Below are 19165 nucleotides of genomic sequence, written 5' to 3' on the forward strand. Positions count from 1 at the left end.
ATTATTTCATAATGAAATAAGCATTTTTACTTTATGATGACTTGTCTTTACTTTTAGTTTGCTAATTCTTCCAGTGTTATGTATTTGTATTTTACAAGTCATTGTTCTATATTTGATTATTTTTAAACAATTAGGAAGCAAATTTAGTAGTAGGGTTTTAGATTTAAATAGAAATCTCTTTTTCTCTAAGGAAATTTCAAGCTTAAAATCTTCTTTTAAAGTGAGAAGACGAGTCATACTTTACTCATTTCTTCATCATGAGACACAAATTTGAAAACACACCTGTTCATTTGCAAACTACGCTGCTTTCTGAGGTGTTGAAACACAGAAACTGCAGAGTTTCAGCTAGACTGTGTTACTTGATTGGAGTTCATTGCTATATAGGAATAGATTTAAGCTTTTCAAAAGAGTATAACTTCCTGCATAAAGGGATAGGATACTTTGTGTTCTAATTGTTAAAAAAAATGTATATAAAGGAATACAAAATGTCATTGTAACTGTATTATTGTTTTGAAGTCTAAGGGAGAACAGTGAATGGGGTAATGTTAACAAATTTGTTCTGTTATTTCAGAGGTTTTATGCTATTAGAGATTTTAGCAAAAAATTAAGTCGTTGAAATTGTGAAATTTAAACTGTGTACCTGCCTATTTATATACAGAAATAAAACCTAATATTTTGTGTTTTCCATTAGAAGTTTTCCAAAATTCAAGTAAGATGTATGCTCAACAGTGGCCTCTTAAAATTATAATTTAAATCATTTAAAATTTTAATCTATGATTGCAGTGGCATAGATTGTCAAATTAGTTTTACAGACTTGCAATATGATTTCCATGTAATCATTAACAATACACATGTATATTAATAATTTAAATTGTACCTCAGCCAGGCAGTTCACACTGAGGAATTCTGAGAATCATGATGTCGAACAATGATGTTCAGTGTTTTAATCATTTAGAATAGAAAATGTCAACAAAATAGTGATATTTGCTAATGTCATATACTTCCAAACCAGGGAACTGGTAAAGTGCAGCAACAGAGAATTAAGGTCTTTAATACCATGCTTCGTGAAACTGCCATTTCCTCATTTGCTTCAGTGGAAACAGAACTCAAGCCAACATGCTTTTGAAATTTGCACCGAGGTGTATTTGTGCTGAAGTAAAATATTCTTTATGTCATGTGAAATGAATTGTTAAGTGAAAAAAAAAAGAATTGAGGGAAGCATACTCTGTCTACACATCTGGGGACATGTTAATTTTGGGGCATTCTAGCTAATCCAGGAAAAGCAGAGACTTAAAGGGGCAGAACAACACAGAAAACAGAGAAATAGGAGCGTTGCCTAACCTGTTACTATGAAGAGTGAAAAAGAACCTGTGTGAAAGGGAAGGGGTTATTTTTTAATAATAATGAAAACTAATCTGACTTTTCTCATTTGCCTTGTCCACTGTTGCAAGAGCAATGGCATGTTCAATAAAAATTAAGTCAGTAAATTCCACACAAACAAAAGGAATTGCTACTTTATGGAGCATATAGTCAATCTATGGTAATAACTGCTGAAAGAGGTGATCCAGATAAATAATTCAGTACTTTCTAAAGTACTGGTTAATTTTTTTAGTATTAATAGTGCTTATAGTTATACACTTATGCTTATAGTTAAAATGACAGTCTATACAAATTTGCACCTTATGCTTCAGGGCATAAGGTGATAACCTGGGAAGACATTCCACCTTCCCCTCCTACTCTTAACTCAGCACAGTTGGATCGGTGCATTATTGCAAAATTTGCCTTCCATTTCCCTTGAAGCGTGAAAGATCAGAAGGGTCAGTGGAATGTATCACGCCTTATAGACTGATAATCTGATCAAATATAGCAAACCCTGCATTTATGTAAGCACACTCTTGTTATCTGTATAGAACTCTCTATCTGTATAGAATATTATCGGTATAGCATACTCCTATAATCTGTAAAGAAAGATTTTTTTTTAATCTTTTAAAAATTATTTTTCTAAGAATAGGACGAGTTACTATATATGGAGTATAAATATATGTTGGTGGGAAGAAATGAGTCAAAATTTCATAAACGGTGGCTTTTCATAAATATTCTTGTCAGACTAATAATAAGCTTCAATATGATTTCACTTTGTTGTCTACTGAAAAAGAAGCAACTTCATGAAAGCCACTAGAATAAGTTCCACAGATTGTATTAGAATCATATTTATAGCATCATACTTGATACCTGTCCTTTCTGTCACTCATCCCCTTTTCCTGTGGACAGTACATCCTACTAATTGGTACATGTTTACGTATAATTATAAGAATTATAAGCCATGTTTCTGTTCATTTATTCAAGTCTTCCTTTCTCTTATAATTCCATTTAGGAAAAGAGTAGGGAGAAAAGAAATTCTTCTCTACAGCTTGCAAATATTATTTATTCCTTAGGAGTTGAAAACAGGATGACCATTAAATGTTTCAGTGACAAATTACTTTGTAGGCATGATTCCAAGATTGCCAGTGACTGGGCTAATCAGATCTAGAAAGACTGAAACCGTATTTTACAATTCTCAGACTACTTTTTAATCAGAAATACATAGGCAGATGCTCTAGTGCTGTTTAGGGCAGTCCAGTAGACTAACTGTGGTGGTTTGGAGTAATAATATTGTGCTGGCATTCTCCAATGTACACTGGGGCAACTGTACCATAAGTAGTAACTTAATACCTGTGAAAAAAATCTAAATAGTCATTATTCCTTTCCTAAAACATATGCAGCTTCCAGCAGCTTTCTTACAGTCATATAGGTCTATGTAAAGCATGTTTGTTGATGTTAGTAAACTTGGAGCTTACAGTTTGTTTAAACATGGTATGTTGTCTCTCCTGTGTAGGAACACCAGATGCATTTTCACAACTGCTTACTTGCCCGTATTGTGATAGAGGGTACAAACGTTTTACCTCTCTGAAGGAACACATTAAATATCGCCATGAAAAAAATGAAGATAACTTTAGTTGCTCCTTATGCAGTTACACGTTTGCATATCGAACACAGCTTGACCGCCACATGACATCACACAAATCAGGAAGAGATCAAGTAAGTGGCATTTGAATTAAGTATTTATCGTCCTGTGTAACAACACTGCGATTTGGTATGTGAGCAAAATACTGAGCACGTAAGATGTTAATATTGGATTGTCTATATGCTGACGTCCCAAACCTGTAGCACTTACTTAACAAACTTATTGCTGAAGTCAGACTTTTTCCCTAGCTAACAAAGGATAAAGTCTGAATTCCTGTGCTTTCATTCATCTTAGTAGCACAGTTGCGTATAAATTTTTATTTTTGGAAGTACTTTATTGCACTTATAGATTTTTTTTTTCTGTGCATTGGCTAATAATACATGAGTTGTGCCTCTTGCAAATTTAGTCTTAGATCTTAACTGAAACAGCTAAATTTTTATTTCATAAATCCTATTTGGCAAATTCAGAATTAAATGTGTCCATTTTTGCCTTAAAGAGACAAAACATTGTGTCAATTCATTTGCTTGAACTGTGAGATGTAGTTTGTAAATACGAACCTTGTTATAAGGCTATAATTATTTGTGAATAAAATACAGCGTTTCGATACTAAATAAAGCAACAAAAAGGCTTGAAGTTATTCTGAGCTTGTTGACTTGAGGGTATGGTCCCCTGAAATACCTTCCTTCCCTAAGTTAGCCAGCTCATTACTACTGAAGGTCCTGAGGTTCTGTTCCCCTCTCCTTATTTTTCTTTTCTTCTTTTATCTCCATTATTTCCCATTATCCATCTCCATTACATGCTTCCATAGCTTATCTGAGGCACTCTCAGGCTCAGGAACCAACTGAAACTCATTGAAACAGCCAGGAATTATCCTAGAAAAAAAAAAGATTATATGGTCCACCACCGCTTTAGAGAGATAGGGACATGGAAGTGTGATCCCTTCTGATGATGGACTGAAAAGATGGAGACTCTTCAGAGAAGAGACAGGAGATAAACGCTGAAGAACATAAAAAACAATGAATAGTGAAAAGAAAGTAAATGGGGAGTTCCTTTACTATTTCTTGCAGAAGAGCAGAACTTTCATTAAACTGAAAAGCTATAATTTAGAATACAGGCAATACTCTTTTACATCTTGCATGTTAACCTCTGTTCTACAAATTATCATGAAGCCAATTTTAACAGGGTTAAAAATGTGTTGTGCATTTTTATACCTGAGTGTTCACACTCACAGGTAAATTAAATAGGAAAAATTATTACAAGAAGTACCAGCCGTCCTGCTTCAAGGATATTACTGTCTCACAAGGTCTGGAATAACCTCAAGCCGGGTATTATCTGACAAGGCAGTTCTTGTTTATTTAAAAGTATTTCCCATCCATGTCTATCTCATTCTCTTACTGATTTGGCTTCCACTTTAAAGGTATTCTCATCTTATATATAGCATGTATTTCTATCTATGAAATCTATAAATGCTTTTCATATATTCTGGTCATTTTAAACTACCAAAATATATTTTAATTAGTAATATGGATAATTTATTTTCAATTTTTTCAGCTAGAAGCCTAAAACCAGAAGAAGAAAGAGGTTGGAAAGAAGAGAATTGCTATTTTTGCAAATAATTTGAATGAAAGGAGAAAAAAATCTAGCAAATAAACAAACTCAGAAAAATTAGTTATAAAGGGATACTTAAATTTTATTGCTGCAGGAGATGTTTCAGATATATTAATGGCCTTTATACTTTTGAAAGCACTGAATAACTGTTCTTATATTTGTTTTAGTTTTTTTAATCAACAATCAGTGAATGATCTGTAGCTAGTCTATTAAAATTTTACATTGCCATGGACATAGCTGAGAAATGATGGGTCTTCAAGACCTTGGTACTTGTAATTCCTGTTTTTCAAAAAAACTTTGCAGGATTACCGTTCATTAGTTACCATTCTCTAGTATGAAAAGAGTGGACTTCAGTCGAAAACAAAATGAACATTTGATGCGGAGCAGTGTTAGTGGCTAGTAACAGATCTTAATGCTGATATTTGTTATTTCAGTCCTAAAAGTAATATAGAGTATTATTCTGTGAATGCTGAGGTTAATTCTTTAATGAGCAGAAAACAACAGTTATATAAGGTGCATTAAAAATATGTCGCACATCAGAGGCACAAAAAATATGGATTTAAGAAAAGGGGAAAAAAATTGAAACTGAGAAAAAGAAATGAAAGAATACAAAAGATGATACTTTAGAGAAGAGTCATTTCTCAATTATTTAAAAAAAAAAATCCTGAAGAGTGACTCTGAGGATGTCCCTGATTAAAAAAATATACAACAACCCACAAACTGTAAGAGAGACAACAATTAAAGAAAGCTGAATAAAGAATTACAAATATAATAAGATAAGGCAAAATATATGCAAATGCTATCCAGCAGAAAGCTCAAGACAGCTTATAGCTATGACCAGGAAAATGGAAAAATTCATTCAAAATTTGATAAGAGTAGTGTGAGCTTCCAGGCATTGGAATCAGAAATTTGGAATTTTGAGACTGGGATAGAAACATTTTTGAGAGATGGAAAGCATACAATAATATTTAGTATTACTATTTATCTAGTCCATCATCTGCAGTAGCTGTATGCTGAGATCCCTTAACTGTATAATCTCAAGTCAAACAGTAGTACCTGATTCTCTGCAGGCTTAAGTAAATCCTGACATGGTGGTCTAGACTCAGTGAAGTTAGCTCATAAAAGGAAAACGCACTCAGACAGGCACAATCTTCTAGAACGTCATCTTCAAGGTACTTAGTTAAACAAAGCTCAGAAGATATGCAGACTAACAAAAGACAGCTGATAAACCAGGCAGTAAGAGTCAAGCGCTAATCAGGAAAAGTGAGAGTGGAGAGCTCACTGCAGAGATTTGAAGGAAGATAGGGAGAAGACTGTACGGACAGGGACAGGAGCTGCTGTACGGACAGGGACAGGAGCTGCTGGGAGGTGAAATTACCAACTTGAACAAATGCTCGTCCCAAGGGATGTAGATTTCTTTCACCCACCGAGGAGTTTTGCAAATGTGCCTGTTCTGTTTAGGGGCTTAGTGCATTTGACTAGAGGAAAAGGAAATACTACTGTATTTGTATTGGCAGTATTTGGGAGTGAGGACAAGGTGTTGTGTTAGAAACAAGGAAGAGTGTGCTGGGCTAGGGATGTTCTTTGAGACACTACTGCACTCCACACAAGGAATTTTCTGCTTAGAAAAATAGCTAGTATGAAGTAGCAGAATATCTCCCTGCCTTATTTGTTATATAGTGAAAAAATGTTAAATTAGAATTACGGTTCAATGCATCTCAGTAACTAATGTGTGAAAATGTTATAGAAATGTACATATTTCAGAAAGAAGAATAAAAAAATTCAAGTCAAAGTTAAGATTGAACTTAAAAGTAATCCAGATCATGGTAAATTGTAGTTTAAGTGACATACAGTCTTATCTTTGTCCTGTCATTATGATCTGCAATACAGTTTCTAATTAGAAACACTGACTAAAATACAATTTCCAGTTCATCAGTTTTAAAATTACTTTTAAGAATTTATTTTTTCTTCTGTTTTTCTCTCAGGGAGTTATTAATGTTTTGGGGAGCCATAACTACATTTTCATTGGGGTAACATCAATATTAAGGTCAATATTTAGATCAGTATAATGGCTTTGATTCTACAAAGAATCAGATATATTACTGTCCTTAGGAGCACCAATACCACTGTTGCTGCTACTTAGCATCTTCTTTCAAAATGTCTGCTATTCCTTATAGCCCCCAGTGGAAAATAAGCTATCCTCTGGGCCCCTTTGTTACACAGAAGAAACAAATGCAGACAAGCCGTGTGGTTCCCCACAGTTAAGATCAACGAGAAATGGACCATTTTAAAAATAAACAGTTCTGCATTGGATTTTCTATGGAAAAGCACCGTACATTGACCTTTGCTGAAAAAGATTCAGACCAGTAATGGCAAAAAAGGCCATTTGTTACATCTTCAAATATGGTCTGTGCAGGAAATATCATGAAATCTTTTATGAAAATAATAAAAATATCTGCTAAATACTGAATAATTATGCAAAACTTTGAAGATGCAAAGATCAATCACCTATTTAATAGTCCTTTGTAAAATTCCATTTGCTAAATGAATATTGTTAGACATAGGCAGAAGCAGAAACAGGAATAGAAAAGATGCTGGAGAAAAACAGTGGGACCTTTTGCCAAGTTACTTTCTCTCCTGCAGTGTGCTTTGCTGCCCCGTATTTAAAATCAGTGGGAAGTGGACATTTGCTAAAGGTGACCGAGTGAGCTATTGTTGAACTGACTTGGGATTTGGATGATGCTGTTTACTAACCCTACCAGCCTGTGTCATTGTAATGACTATTACATTTAGAGTAGTTAGAAACAGTTTAGATCATCTTGTTTCAATTTATGTCATCTGCTAGCATCTGTAACGTATAAAGGAGGACAGAGTATAGAGCAGGGGGGTTGATAATTTGGATAGCGTATCTCATACCAGAGTGCTCAAGCTTTCTGATCCAGCAAACTGTACAGCAAAATATTCTTAAGATCAAAAGTCATAAATCAGAATATGAGCATCATCCTGCCTTTTTACTCAGCCCCACTTCTCCAACACAGATCTCGGTCCCAAGTTGCCATGCCTTCACTCAGAGAATAGTCTCAGCACTAGGTTTCTGTTCAGTGCTGCCCACCACAGCAGTAGGTGTGGGAGCTCCAGGCCACAGTTCCACATACAAGGAAGTTCACATACATCAGCTGATATGTGGTAACTGCCTATATGCAAACCGTTTCCCCAGAGTACATGAATAGCTCTATTAATGAGTTTATGAAAATATTTGCCACAATTACCAAAAATCTGCAGCTGCATCCAAATGATGGTAGTGTATCCTTTTGCAAAGTTAGCTCTACTTAAAACGGAGTTTGAACCTCCATTTCATACTGGAAACTAAGCAGCTCCATCTTTTAAAAAGTATGTTATTTTTGACTTTAAAAGTACATATTCATAGATTTATGCAATTTGTAATAAAATACAGCAGCATAAATTTAAATGTGTCTTTCTTAGCTTTTGCTATTTTTTAAAGCTAGTATAATTCTAAAGCTAAATTAAAAATAAGTTGGAACTTAGCAATAAAAGCTCTCACAAGGCAAAATATAGCAAAAATAATTTCAGAGCTTCAATACAAATAGTGAAATAGTTTGATGTTATGTACTTGAGAAATCTCTCAATATTGTTATTTATTTTAATTTAGTTTTTTGCATTTATTTTGAGAATTAATTGTGACTGAGAATGCCTTTGTTGTTACTGAGCCATCTTTTGAGCAATCATGTGCCACCATTACCTAATGGGATCTAAGGCCAACAGTAAGAGCTGGAAGCATGCAAATGGAAAAATGAAGTGAACTGATTAAACTTTAAACAGGCTATTTTATGCTTTAATGTTTCTTTGTCCTGAGTGCCATATGCTTTGGCATATTTGGTGGTTTAGGGGGCTTTTTTGTTTTTTTGTTTTCACAGGTAGAATTAGTATGTATTTGGGAACTTCTTACTCGCATAACATGTTAGTGCAACCCTCATCTGAAGTTAGGATAAGGGTCTTTTTACAGTACCAGATTTATTCAGAAGATACACCTGGCTCAGTTTTGTTGCTCTTTTATGCATAACACATACCATCTTCACACCCATAAAATTGTGATTAATATATTCAATTTTGTGTTGTATCATCTTTGTTGCAATGTGAAAATAGAAGGTTTTGTTCTAATATGCTATGCTGTTCTGCGCAATAATTATGAATTCTTTCTTACAGAGACATGTGACGCAGTCCAGTGGTAATCGAAAATTCAAGTGCACTGAATGTGGAAAAGCTTTTAAATATAAACATCATCTAAAGGAGCACCTACGAATCCACAGTGGTAAATAAACCAAGCATTGGATTATGTAGCTAATACTGTGATTTGTACTCTTTATAACTTTGGTTTGATATCACTTGTAAGTCTAAGTTTAAAATACTAGTGCTTTCCTTTTTCTTCCTCTGAGACTCTGTAACTAGTGACAAAGCCTTCAGCTGACTGCAGGAAATACATAGGATAACTCAAGAGGATTTACAGCTGTGGCTTAAGATCTGATACTTACAGAAAGCTTCCCTTGTAGCAGAAGGAATGGAGGCATCTTTCCAGTCCTTTTTCACTCGTCTGTTCTTTCCCAATTGTTTGCAGAGCACTCAGCATGTTATGACTCTTGTCAGAAAATTTTAGTTGATAATAGTAAGTATGCAGCAACTGTACTTCCAACTGTGGCTGTGATTTTCATCATTCAAGACTAAATCGCATTAAGGATGTCACAACAGTATATGTTTCAATTTATAAGAAAATCTAACAGTTAAGTTTAGTCACTTAAAAGAGGTTCTCAGTTTTTCTCAACCTGAATTTACCCATTAACAGTAAGTCCAAAAACAAGGTTTTAGGCCATCTTTTCCTTTCTTATCTGTTGCTCAGCCATGGTAGTAGCAATTAAGTATACTTCGTTTGGATGTTCTACTTCAGCAAACATCATCTTCATTTCCATAGGGCAGTGGCATCTGTGTCTGTGAGTGGAGAAGCCACAGTCAACATACTTTTCAGTCTGAAGAAAGCCAGTTGTTCTGCCTTTTTCCTTTTCCTCCATAACACAGATGCTCTGAAAAGCCAGCACTGCCTATAGGTGTAACAATTGCATAGTTGTATGCAGCTTCCTGATAGTTTAACCCAAGATTTATCTCTGAAGGCAAACATACATCTGTCTTCTGCATGTCTGGCTTCCCTTTAAACTTTGCTTGTTTTTATTCAGCTGGTGGTTACTATAGGAAGATATTATACTGGATATACTGTATTTGAGTTTACTGCAATAAAATATGCATAGCTTCTCATACTTTTATCATTTGCATTTATGCCATTTATATTTTTACTTTGGTTAATCATAGCCTAATTTCTTTCCTTTCTGCAGTAGCTTATAATGCAGTAGTTTATGCTACTTCTGGAGTTGTAGTGTTACTACTTGAATGGAGTTTAATGAAATCCACAAGTATAATACAGAGCTCATTTATATGATAGTGTAGACAGTACTGGGAAATAGAAGAATTTATCATGATTGTTGGGTCCCATCCTATATTTACTATTGGATCATGATGAAACTTAAGAAAGAATCCTAAGATCAGAGCTATAGAGGACATAATTACTCGATCTGTTCAATTCATTGTAAAGGATTTTTTTTCTCTAGAGCTCTTTGAGGGGTCAATTTGATGTATTCTCTTCTAGTTACTATCACTTGATAAAATTACACTGTAACCTGGTAAACTATTTGCATATCCATTTCTTTCTTTTTTCTCTTTTTTGTTTTTAGGAGAGAAGCCATATGAGTGCCCAAACTGCAAGAAACGTTTTTCTCATTCTGGTTCATACAGTTCACATATAAGCAGTAAGAAGTGTATTGGTTTGATGCCCGTGAATGGTCGAGCTCGGTCAGGGCTCAAGACGTCTCAGTGCTCCTCCCCTTCCCTTTCCGCATCACCAGGTAGCCCAGCAAGACCACAGATACGACAAAAGATAGAAAATAAACCCTTGCAAGAGCAACTTCCTGTTAACCAAATTAAAACTGAACCTGTGGATTATGAATTCAAGCCCATAGTGGTTGCTTCAGGAATTAATTGTTCAACCCCATTGCAGAATGGGGTTTTTAGTAGTGGTAGCCCATTGCAGGCAACCAGTTCTCCTCAGGGTGTGGTGCAAGCTGTTGTTCTACCAACAGTAGGTCTGGTGTCTCCCATAAGCATCAACTTAAGTGACATTCAAAATGTACTTAAAGTGGCAGTGGATGGTAATGTAATAAGGCAAGTATTGGAAAACAATCATGCTAATCTTGCATCCAAAGAACAAGAAACAATCAGCAATGCATCTATACAACAAGCTGGCCATTCCCTCATTTCAGCTATCAGTCTTCCTTTGGTTGACCAGGATGGGACAACCAAAATTATCATCAACTACAGCTTGGAGCAGCCAAGTCAACTTCAGGTTGTTCCACAAAATCTAAAAAAGGAAAACCCCGTTCCTACAAACAGTTGCAAAAATGAAAAATTACCAGAAGATCTTACAGTGAAGTCTGAGAAAGATAAGAACTTTGAAGGAGAGACCAATGATAGCACTTGTCTTCTTTGTGATGACTGTCCAGGAGATCTTAATGCACTTCAAGAATTAAAGCACTATGAACCGAAAAATCCTCCTCAGCTTCCTCAGTCCAGTGGAACAGAAGCTGAGAAGTCCGAATCCCCTATCCCATCAGACACTGGGGAGAGCAACTTATCTCCTGGTCAGCCACCTTTAAAGAACCTTTTATCGCTCCTAAAAGCATATTATGCATTAAATGCACAACCAAGCGCAGAAGAGCTTTCAAAAATAGCTGATTCAGTAAACCTACCACTAGATGTGGTAAAAAAGTGGTTTGAAAAAATGCAAGCTGGACAAATTTCTGTGCAGTCTTCTGGACCATCTTCTCCTGAACAAGTTAAATTAAGCAGTCCCGCAGATAACGATGATCAAGCAGGACCTACAAATGTGAGCGAACCCCAGGACAGCACAAGTAATTCACAAAATCCTGTCAGTATAAAATCTCAGACTTTATCAGAGGGATCAACTCAAAATGGTTCACGCAGTTGCACACCATCCCCATCGCCACTAAACCTTTCTTCATCAAGAAATTCACAGGGTTATACGTACACGGCAGAAGGTGTACAAGAAGAGCCACAAATAGAACCTCTTGACCTTTCGCTACCAAAGCAACATGGAGAATTATTGGAAAGATCTACCATAACTAGTGTTTACCAGAACAGTGTTTATTCTGTCCAAGAAGAACCTTTGAACTTAACTTGTGCAAAAAAAGAACCACAAAAGGACAACAGTATTACAGACTCTGATCCTATTGTAAATGTAATCCCACCAAGTGCCAATCCCATAAATATTGCTATACCTACAGTCACTGCCCAGTTACCTACAATTGTTGCCATTACTGACCAGAACAGTGTTCCATGCTTAAGAGCTCTCGCTGCCAATAAGCAAACCATTTTGATTCCACAGGTGGCTTATACATACTCTACTACAGTTAGTCCTGCAGTTCAAGAAACACCACCAAAACAGACTCAAGCCAATGGAAATCAGGTACTTAAGTTTCTGTGTATTCCTGGATGTTGTATTTGGCATGTTCATTCAGTATCCTTACTAAGCTAATGGAAGAATGTCAAGATTAATTAAATACAATAAACTAGCATGTTTATTTGGCTTGGTTGTTGAGTAATGGATGTTACTGCTAACTCCTCTGCAAAGCTAGTCAGCTTGAGTTCAGACTGACACAAACTATAGTTTTGTGCCTACACAGGTCAGTTCTTCACTGTATTCAGTCATTCCAAAGTGTCTTCTGGAACATTACTGCTCAGTATTTTAAAGCCAGTTCAATCCTAATCAAAAGCAAAGTAAAGCCATTGCTTTCACTTCTTGCTGGCTCCATATCTCCTCCTTTTCCCCACATCCAGAAAATTTGGAACTTCTTGCTGTTCTCCCTGCTGTGATACTTTCTCATATTGCTTTCTGGGTTTGAAGAGTAACTGAACTCATCCCATACAATAATGACACTGTAAACAAAATTCAGATGCATTTTCAATTGGAAATAGGACAGGTATTTATCTTCTCCATTCCTGTGTCTTGTTCTGTTCCTTCCTGGGTACTTTCAGATGTGATCTGATCAGAGTTCATTCTGCTGAGAATTCCCTATGCATATCGAGGTAGGGACAGAGCAGAATATAAAAGTGACTCATGCAAAGGTGTAGTGTTTTTAACTGAAACTTAGAAATGGGCTGTTCAGCATGTTACACAGACTTCTTTATAGCTAGAGACTGAGAAGCCTTGTTATATTCAAATTTGATATGTGATAGAATTAATTCTGTGTGTTTTGATATTGCTGATATCAGTAGAAAATAATTTTATGCTTCCTGTAGGTGAATCTCAGCCCTTGAAATGGTTAGAAACAGATTACAGTTATAATTTTTGAAAAAACTGTTTTCAGTCATGAAACATTTGAAATCTCCAGATTTTTCATTTAAGTAGGATCTGTGGTAAATTTATGAGGAAGAAGGTGGTTGATTTTGCAAATCTGATTGATGATTTAAATAGTTTTATGTGAAAACATCCTCAAAAAAGCCTTAACTCATGTGAAATAGCAAGATGTGGGTGATAAACATTAGTTTAAAAATACAGCTAAATATTTAATTTGATCTTTGAAGTTCCTAACACTGCTTGAAGTACTTTATAATCTTCCTTCCCTCCTGAACATCACACTTATTTTCTGGACCTGAAAACATGATGTATCAGTATAGTTTAGATCTGGCCAACAGTCAAATTTGAGTATGATTAAAGTCAGTCCCACTGAGAGTTCTGTGTGCACATGGTGGCAGGGACCAGAACAGGCAGGAGACTTTTCTTGGCTATGTAAGTCTAAAAAATTTGTTTGTCCATTTACTGAATTGTTTGAAAATAACAATACAGCTCCAGGTCACATCTTATAAACTTTTCTACTGTAACAGTGCTTTTTTTTTTTTTTTTTGAGCTCAACCTTTTCTGTAATTTTTTTTAAGGATGAAAGGCAAGACACTAGCTCAGAAGGAGTATCGAACGTAGAAGATCAGAATGATTCTGATTCAACACCCCCAAAGAAAAAGATGAGAAAGACAGAAAATGGGATGTATGCGTGTGACTTATGCGACAAAATATTCCAGAAGAGCAGTTCTTTATTGAGACATAAGTATGAACACACAGGTAGGTAGTAGGAAATGGAGTTTCAAATCATTAGTGTAGTGGTAGTGGGTAACTGATAACCTCAACTGGAATCCAATTCTCAGAATGTGTTGGGAGAGCAGAACGAAATGTAATAGTCCTTATTATCATTTGGACTCAAAGTTCTTCAGAAGGGTGTGTTTTGTATATTTATTTGACAAACAATGCTATTCCATGTTTCTTCTTTCCATTTTTAAGAACTAAATCCTGAATTGGAATATGGTATTTTTCTTCCATCTGGCTCTTGGACAGTCAGCTGTGAGCCATGACCTGTAAACAGGGATTTCTTATTTCTAATTTACTTTCTAAAGTAAAGGGAGTACCCTTTACTTTACTCACAACCCAGAGGACTGTGCTGCCATTCAGAGGGACCTGGACAGGCTGGAGAGGTGGGCAGAGAGGAACCTCATGAAGTTCAACAAAGGGAAGCGCAGAGTCCTGCACCTAAGGAGGAATAACCCCATGCACCAGTACAGACTGGGGGCTGCCCTCATGGAAGGCAGCTCTGCAGAGAAGGACCTGGGCATCCTGGTGGACAAGAAGTCCACCATGAGCCAGCAACGTGCCCTTGTGACCAAGAAGGCCAATGGTATCCTGGGGTGCATTAGGAATAGCGTTGCCAGCAGGTCGAGGGAAGTGATCCTCCCCCTCTACTCAGCCCTGGTGAGGCCACATCTGGAGTACTGTGTCCAGTTCTGGGCTCCCCAGTACAAGAGAGACATGGAGCTACAGGAGCGAGTCCAGCAAAGGGCTACTCAGATGTTTAAGGGACTGGAGCATCTCATATGAGGAAAGGCTGAGAGAGCTGGGCCTGTTCAGCCTGGAGAAGAGAAGGCTGAGAGGAGATCTTATCAATGTGTATAAGTATCTGAAGGGAGGGTGTAGAGTGGATGGGGCCAGATTCTTCTCGGTGGTGCCCAGCGATAGGATGAGAGACAACGGGCACAAACTGAAACATAGGCAGTTACATCTGAACATGAGGAAAAGCTTCTTTACTGAAGTGAGGGTGACTGTGCACTGGCACAGGTTGCCCAACAGAGGTTGTGGAGTCTCCTTCTCTGGAGATATTCAAAACCCACCTGGATGCGATCCTGTACAATGTGCTCTAGGTGACCCTGCTTGAGCAGTGGGGGTTGGACTAGATGATCTCCAGAGGTCCCTTCCAACCTCAACCATTCTGTGATTCTGTAACTTACTTTGTTGAACTATAAACAATAATTAAGAGAAAAGGAACATCTACACGTATGACACTTTACATGAAAGATAGTGTATCTAGCATGAAGGATTTTCAATTTGAGCCAAATTGGCAATCATCTGAAATTAAGGGACATTCATTAGACTTAGAATCTAGCCCCAGAAGAACACCATTTCAGCTTTGATATTTATTTTTAATTTCACCTAATTTTTCCTTTTGGCTCCAGACTGGTATCTTCAGTCTTTCTTGAATAGCCATTGCTGCCTTATGTATTTTTTAAAAAAATCTTTTCTGAGATATCTTCAAAGAATTTTCTCTTTTTCTTGGTTTGTTGTCTACATAATATTTCTGCATATTAATGTTGTTCTGTTTCATCTCATTTAAATACAGAATTCAAAAGATACAGAATCCCCTTTTCTTTACCATTTGATCAAATTTCTCACATTGTTTTTGTTAAGAGTATCTATTTTCATATCTTTCCTGTTCTGAAACTCTCTTAACTCCTTATTTTCATAACACAATTGTTCTTTCCGTTCTACTTTTAGATTAAGTATCATGTTCAGATGTAATGTTTGTTTGATAAAGTTAGACATGGAAGTATTGCTCTTCTGTATAGAGCAACCAGAAAGCTGCTGTCTCATTGTCTGTATCTTTTATGTCTGGGCTGAGACTATGCAAAATTGTTTTGCCTAACAATTTTGAGTGTTGAAAGCAAAATAACATAACTGGGTTCCTGCTGTGTTTACAAGAGACTCTAAAAACAGCAACAGAAAGGCAAAAGGAAGAAAGCTGAGAAACAAAGCAGAAAAAGAATTAAACAAATTCAGAGATTTTTCTGTTTAATATACGTGTACTCAGTAGGTTTTGTACATGAGGCACTCATCTGTGCCAGCCTAGATTTTAGGATGATTTTCCTTTTACCTCTAACACGGTGCAAGGGCTTTGTGCACAAAAAATAATATAAAAGTTTACTTGATTTAAAATTTTCGTCAATGTAGAAAAAAAAGAGTTAAAATGATTTTGAATTTGAATGACTTTTACTGCAAGAAAAAATGTCTCCCTTTCTAATTCATACATATTCACACATTTTTTGTGCTAAAAGTTGCATCTGAGAATCTGCTTATCCTTTGATGTACAGCTTTCCTAAAAAGCTCACAAGTTACCCTTGTTCTCCTTTGGTCTCATGTGAGAATCCCAGCCTGATAATGGTAGGAGTAGACCATCTGGTTAAATAAAATTATTAATTACTGGCAATACATTTACCAGTAGCATTTTATATGGAAAACAACAGTATAAATTTTAAAACTTAAGATACAAAAGCTCCAAATGTCTATGGTTTATTTTTTAGGTAAAAGACCTCATGAGTGTGGAATCTGTAAAAAAGCGTTTAAACATAAACACCATTTGATTGAACACATGCGACTGCATTCTGGGGAAAAGCCCTACCAATGTGACAAATGTGGAAAGCGTTTTTCACACTCGGGGTCTTACTCTCAGCACATGAATCATCGCTACTCCTATTGCAAACGAGAGGCAGAAGAGCGCGATAGCACAGAACAGGAAGAGACGGGACAAGAGGTCCTCAATAACGAGCACGTTGGCGCCAGGGCATCTCCATCGCAGATCGACTCAGATGAGAGAGAGAGTCTAACCAGGGAAGAAGAGGAAGACAGTGAAAAAGAGGAAGAGGAGGAGGAAGAAAAAGAGTTGGAAGGACTTCAGGAAGAAAAAGAATGTAGAAAACTACAAGAAGTAGAGGATGAAGAAGAAGAAGGGAAAACTGAAGGTAACAAGAATGATGAAGCTGTAAATCAAGGAAGCAATGCAGAACCAGAAGTTATACAGAATAATGGGCAGGTATCAGAAGAAAAAACAAATAAAGCTTAAATGATAGTTTTTTCTATAAGGAAAAAAAAATTGGTAATGAAGTTCATTCTATATTATACATGCTATTCATGGAAACGCAGTAGCCTGCATACTGTGATTTCTGTTCACTACTGTGTAAAAAAATATATATATAAAAAAGAAAAAAAAAAAAAGAAATCCAGGTGTGCCTGAACCTCAAACTTAGTAATTTTTCACACAGCTTTCAAAGTTAGGAACAAGTTTGTAACATGAAGCAGATTAGAAAAATACAGTGACTCTGGAAGCAAAGATTTACCAGGTTGTAGGAAGCCTGATTTATTAGACAAGCATCTGGCATTGTTTGTTTTATCAGTATTAATTTTCATTCTTAAGTTGATTAATTTTTAAGCTGTACAATTGGGAGAGGTTTATATGATTTTTTTTTTATGGTAAAACATTTCTTAAATCCGCTTCAGTATTTTATTATGTTTTTAAAATGTGAGAACTTCTGCACTACAGAATTCCCTTTTGCAGAAACCCATAATGCAGTTGCAAACAGTGCTTGGCTACCTTTGTAAATTCAACCTAGAAGGTAGCGGTTTATAACATTAGATGTTGTAGTAGAGCATATTATCATTTAAAGTGTATTGTTAGCCTTAAGAAAGCAGAGATGATAGAAGAACTGAAGTTTCTTACTCATGTGGTTAAAAATGTAGTTGAAAAGATTGTTGTTGAGTTCTGATTGCAGGGACTAACAGTGTTAATACTGGAAAGGACAGCAAAGTTGTCAAAATCAGTGTTTGTAATTGTGTTTTGAGTATGTAGTAACAATATGAAGGATATGATATGAAGCTTTGTATCTCCTTTGGCCTTATGCAAGACCTGTGTGCTGTAAGTGCCATTTATCAGTATTATAAAGGCTCTAACCAGCCTTTATCCAATGTGTGGCCTACGATAACTAGCATTTGTTGATTTGTATCAAACTTCTAAACTAATCATGGGGAAAAAACACTCAGCCATCAGAGAAGTAAGAACACTGGTATATTTCATTATTTAATTATTTGGTGGTATTTTTGGTTAATACCTGACTTGCAGAATTTCTCTACAATAATTACAAGGGAAATTTTCTAATCTGCTTTATTGCTTTATTGGTTTACTTTAATTTCAGACACATACATGAAATGTTATCTGGCTCATAAGTACTTTCAAATGTTAGTTATTATGGACCCCATTTATTAACAATGTTAGCTGATTTTTACCTATCAGTATTATTTTATTTCTTTTAGTTTATAGATCTGTGCAACATTTTGTACTGTATGTCTTCAAACCTGGCAGTATTAATACCCTTCTTACTGACATATGTACCTTTTTAGTTTTAGAAAACTTTTATATTTATGTGTCTTATTTTTATATTTCTTTATTTATTACACAGTGTAGTGTATAATACTGTAGTTTGTATTAATACAATAATATATTTTAGTATGAAAATTTGGAAAGTTGATAAGATTTAAAGTAGAGATGCAATTGGTTCTCTTGCATTGAGATTTGATTTAACAGTGTTATGTTAACATTTATACTTGCCTTGGACTGTAGAACAGAAGAATTAAAATGGGAATGTATTAATTTTACAATTGCAATCAATTCATTTTACCTTTACCCAGTTTTTAATATAAAGCTCTTAAATTTTAAAATTCACTGTGTGACTAATAGCATGATGCTCTGCAGTTTTATTAAGAGATTAGCCTAACCATAAAACTCTCATTTCCTTAGTAAGCCAAATTAGAATAATCTTATAAACAGTGTTGGGAACAATGTTTAACATTTTTGTGCCAATTTGTTCCTGTATTCATGTATGTATGTTACAAATCTGAAACTTCATTTTTAAGTTCCTTGTTACATCATGGTCATTTTCTAGTTTTTTACCAGACTCCCCATCTCACAATAAAATGCGTCAACAAGTCTGACTTACTGTCATTATTCTAGTAATTTTAAAAATGTATTTTAAATTATTTCTATGAGATGTTTTCAGGCCTGGTTCTTGCTTCAGTAGAGATACTCACTTTCAGTTGTATGTAAGGAGCATGTAAGTGAAAGAAAGGTTTGACTGTGTGCAGGTGAAGATCCCTGCTACCTTGGGTTGTTGCTTCTACAAACATTAGAAGAGCAGCTAAGCTTTCAAAACAAACCATGTGTTTTTGTGATTACTTTTTTTTCTCTTGCATCTGCCTAATATATATTATAA

At 35.6% G+C, this 19165-nt stretch overlaps 1 protein-coding gene across 1 annotated transcript in view; it reads left to right on the forward strand.

Annotated features, from left to right (window-relative positions):
• ZEB1 (zinc finger E-box binding homeobox 1) overlaps nucleotides 1–18887 on the forward strand; it is a 132084-nt gene extending 113197 nt beyond the window's left edge. The window contains exons 5-9 of the mRNA XM_067291855.1: nucleotides 2876–3078; nucleotides 8837–8942; nucleotides 10408–12215; nucleotides 13685–13865; nucleotides 16427–18887. Coding sequence (XP_067147956.1) covers nucleotides 2876–3078; nucleotides 8837–8942; nucleotides 10408–12215; nucleotides 13685–13865; nucleotides 16427–16965 — 2837 coding nt within the window. The 3' untranslated portion in view covers nucleotides 16966–18887. The remainder of the gene's footprint in view (nucleotides 1–2875; nucleotides 3079–8836; nucleotides 8943–10407; nucleotides 12216–13684; nucleotides 13866–16426) is intronic.
• The last annotated feature ends 278 nt before the right edge of the window (nucleotides 18888–19165 follow it).

This window comes from Apteryx mantelli, chromosome 2, assembly GCF_036417845.1.
Source record: "Apteryx mantelli isolate bAptMan1 chromosome 2, bAptMan1.hap1, whole genome shotgun sequence".
Taxonomy (NCBI): Eukaryota; Metazoa; Chordata; class Aves; order Apterygiformes; family Apterygidae; genus Apteryx; species Apteryx mantelli.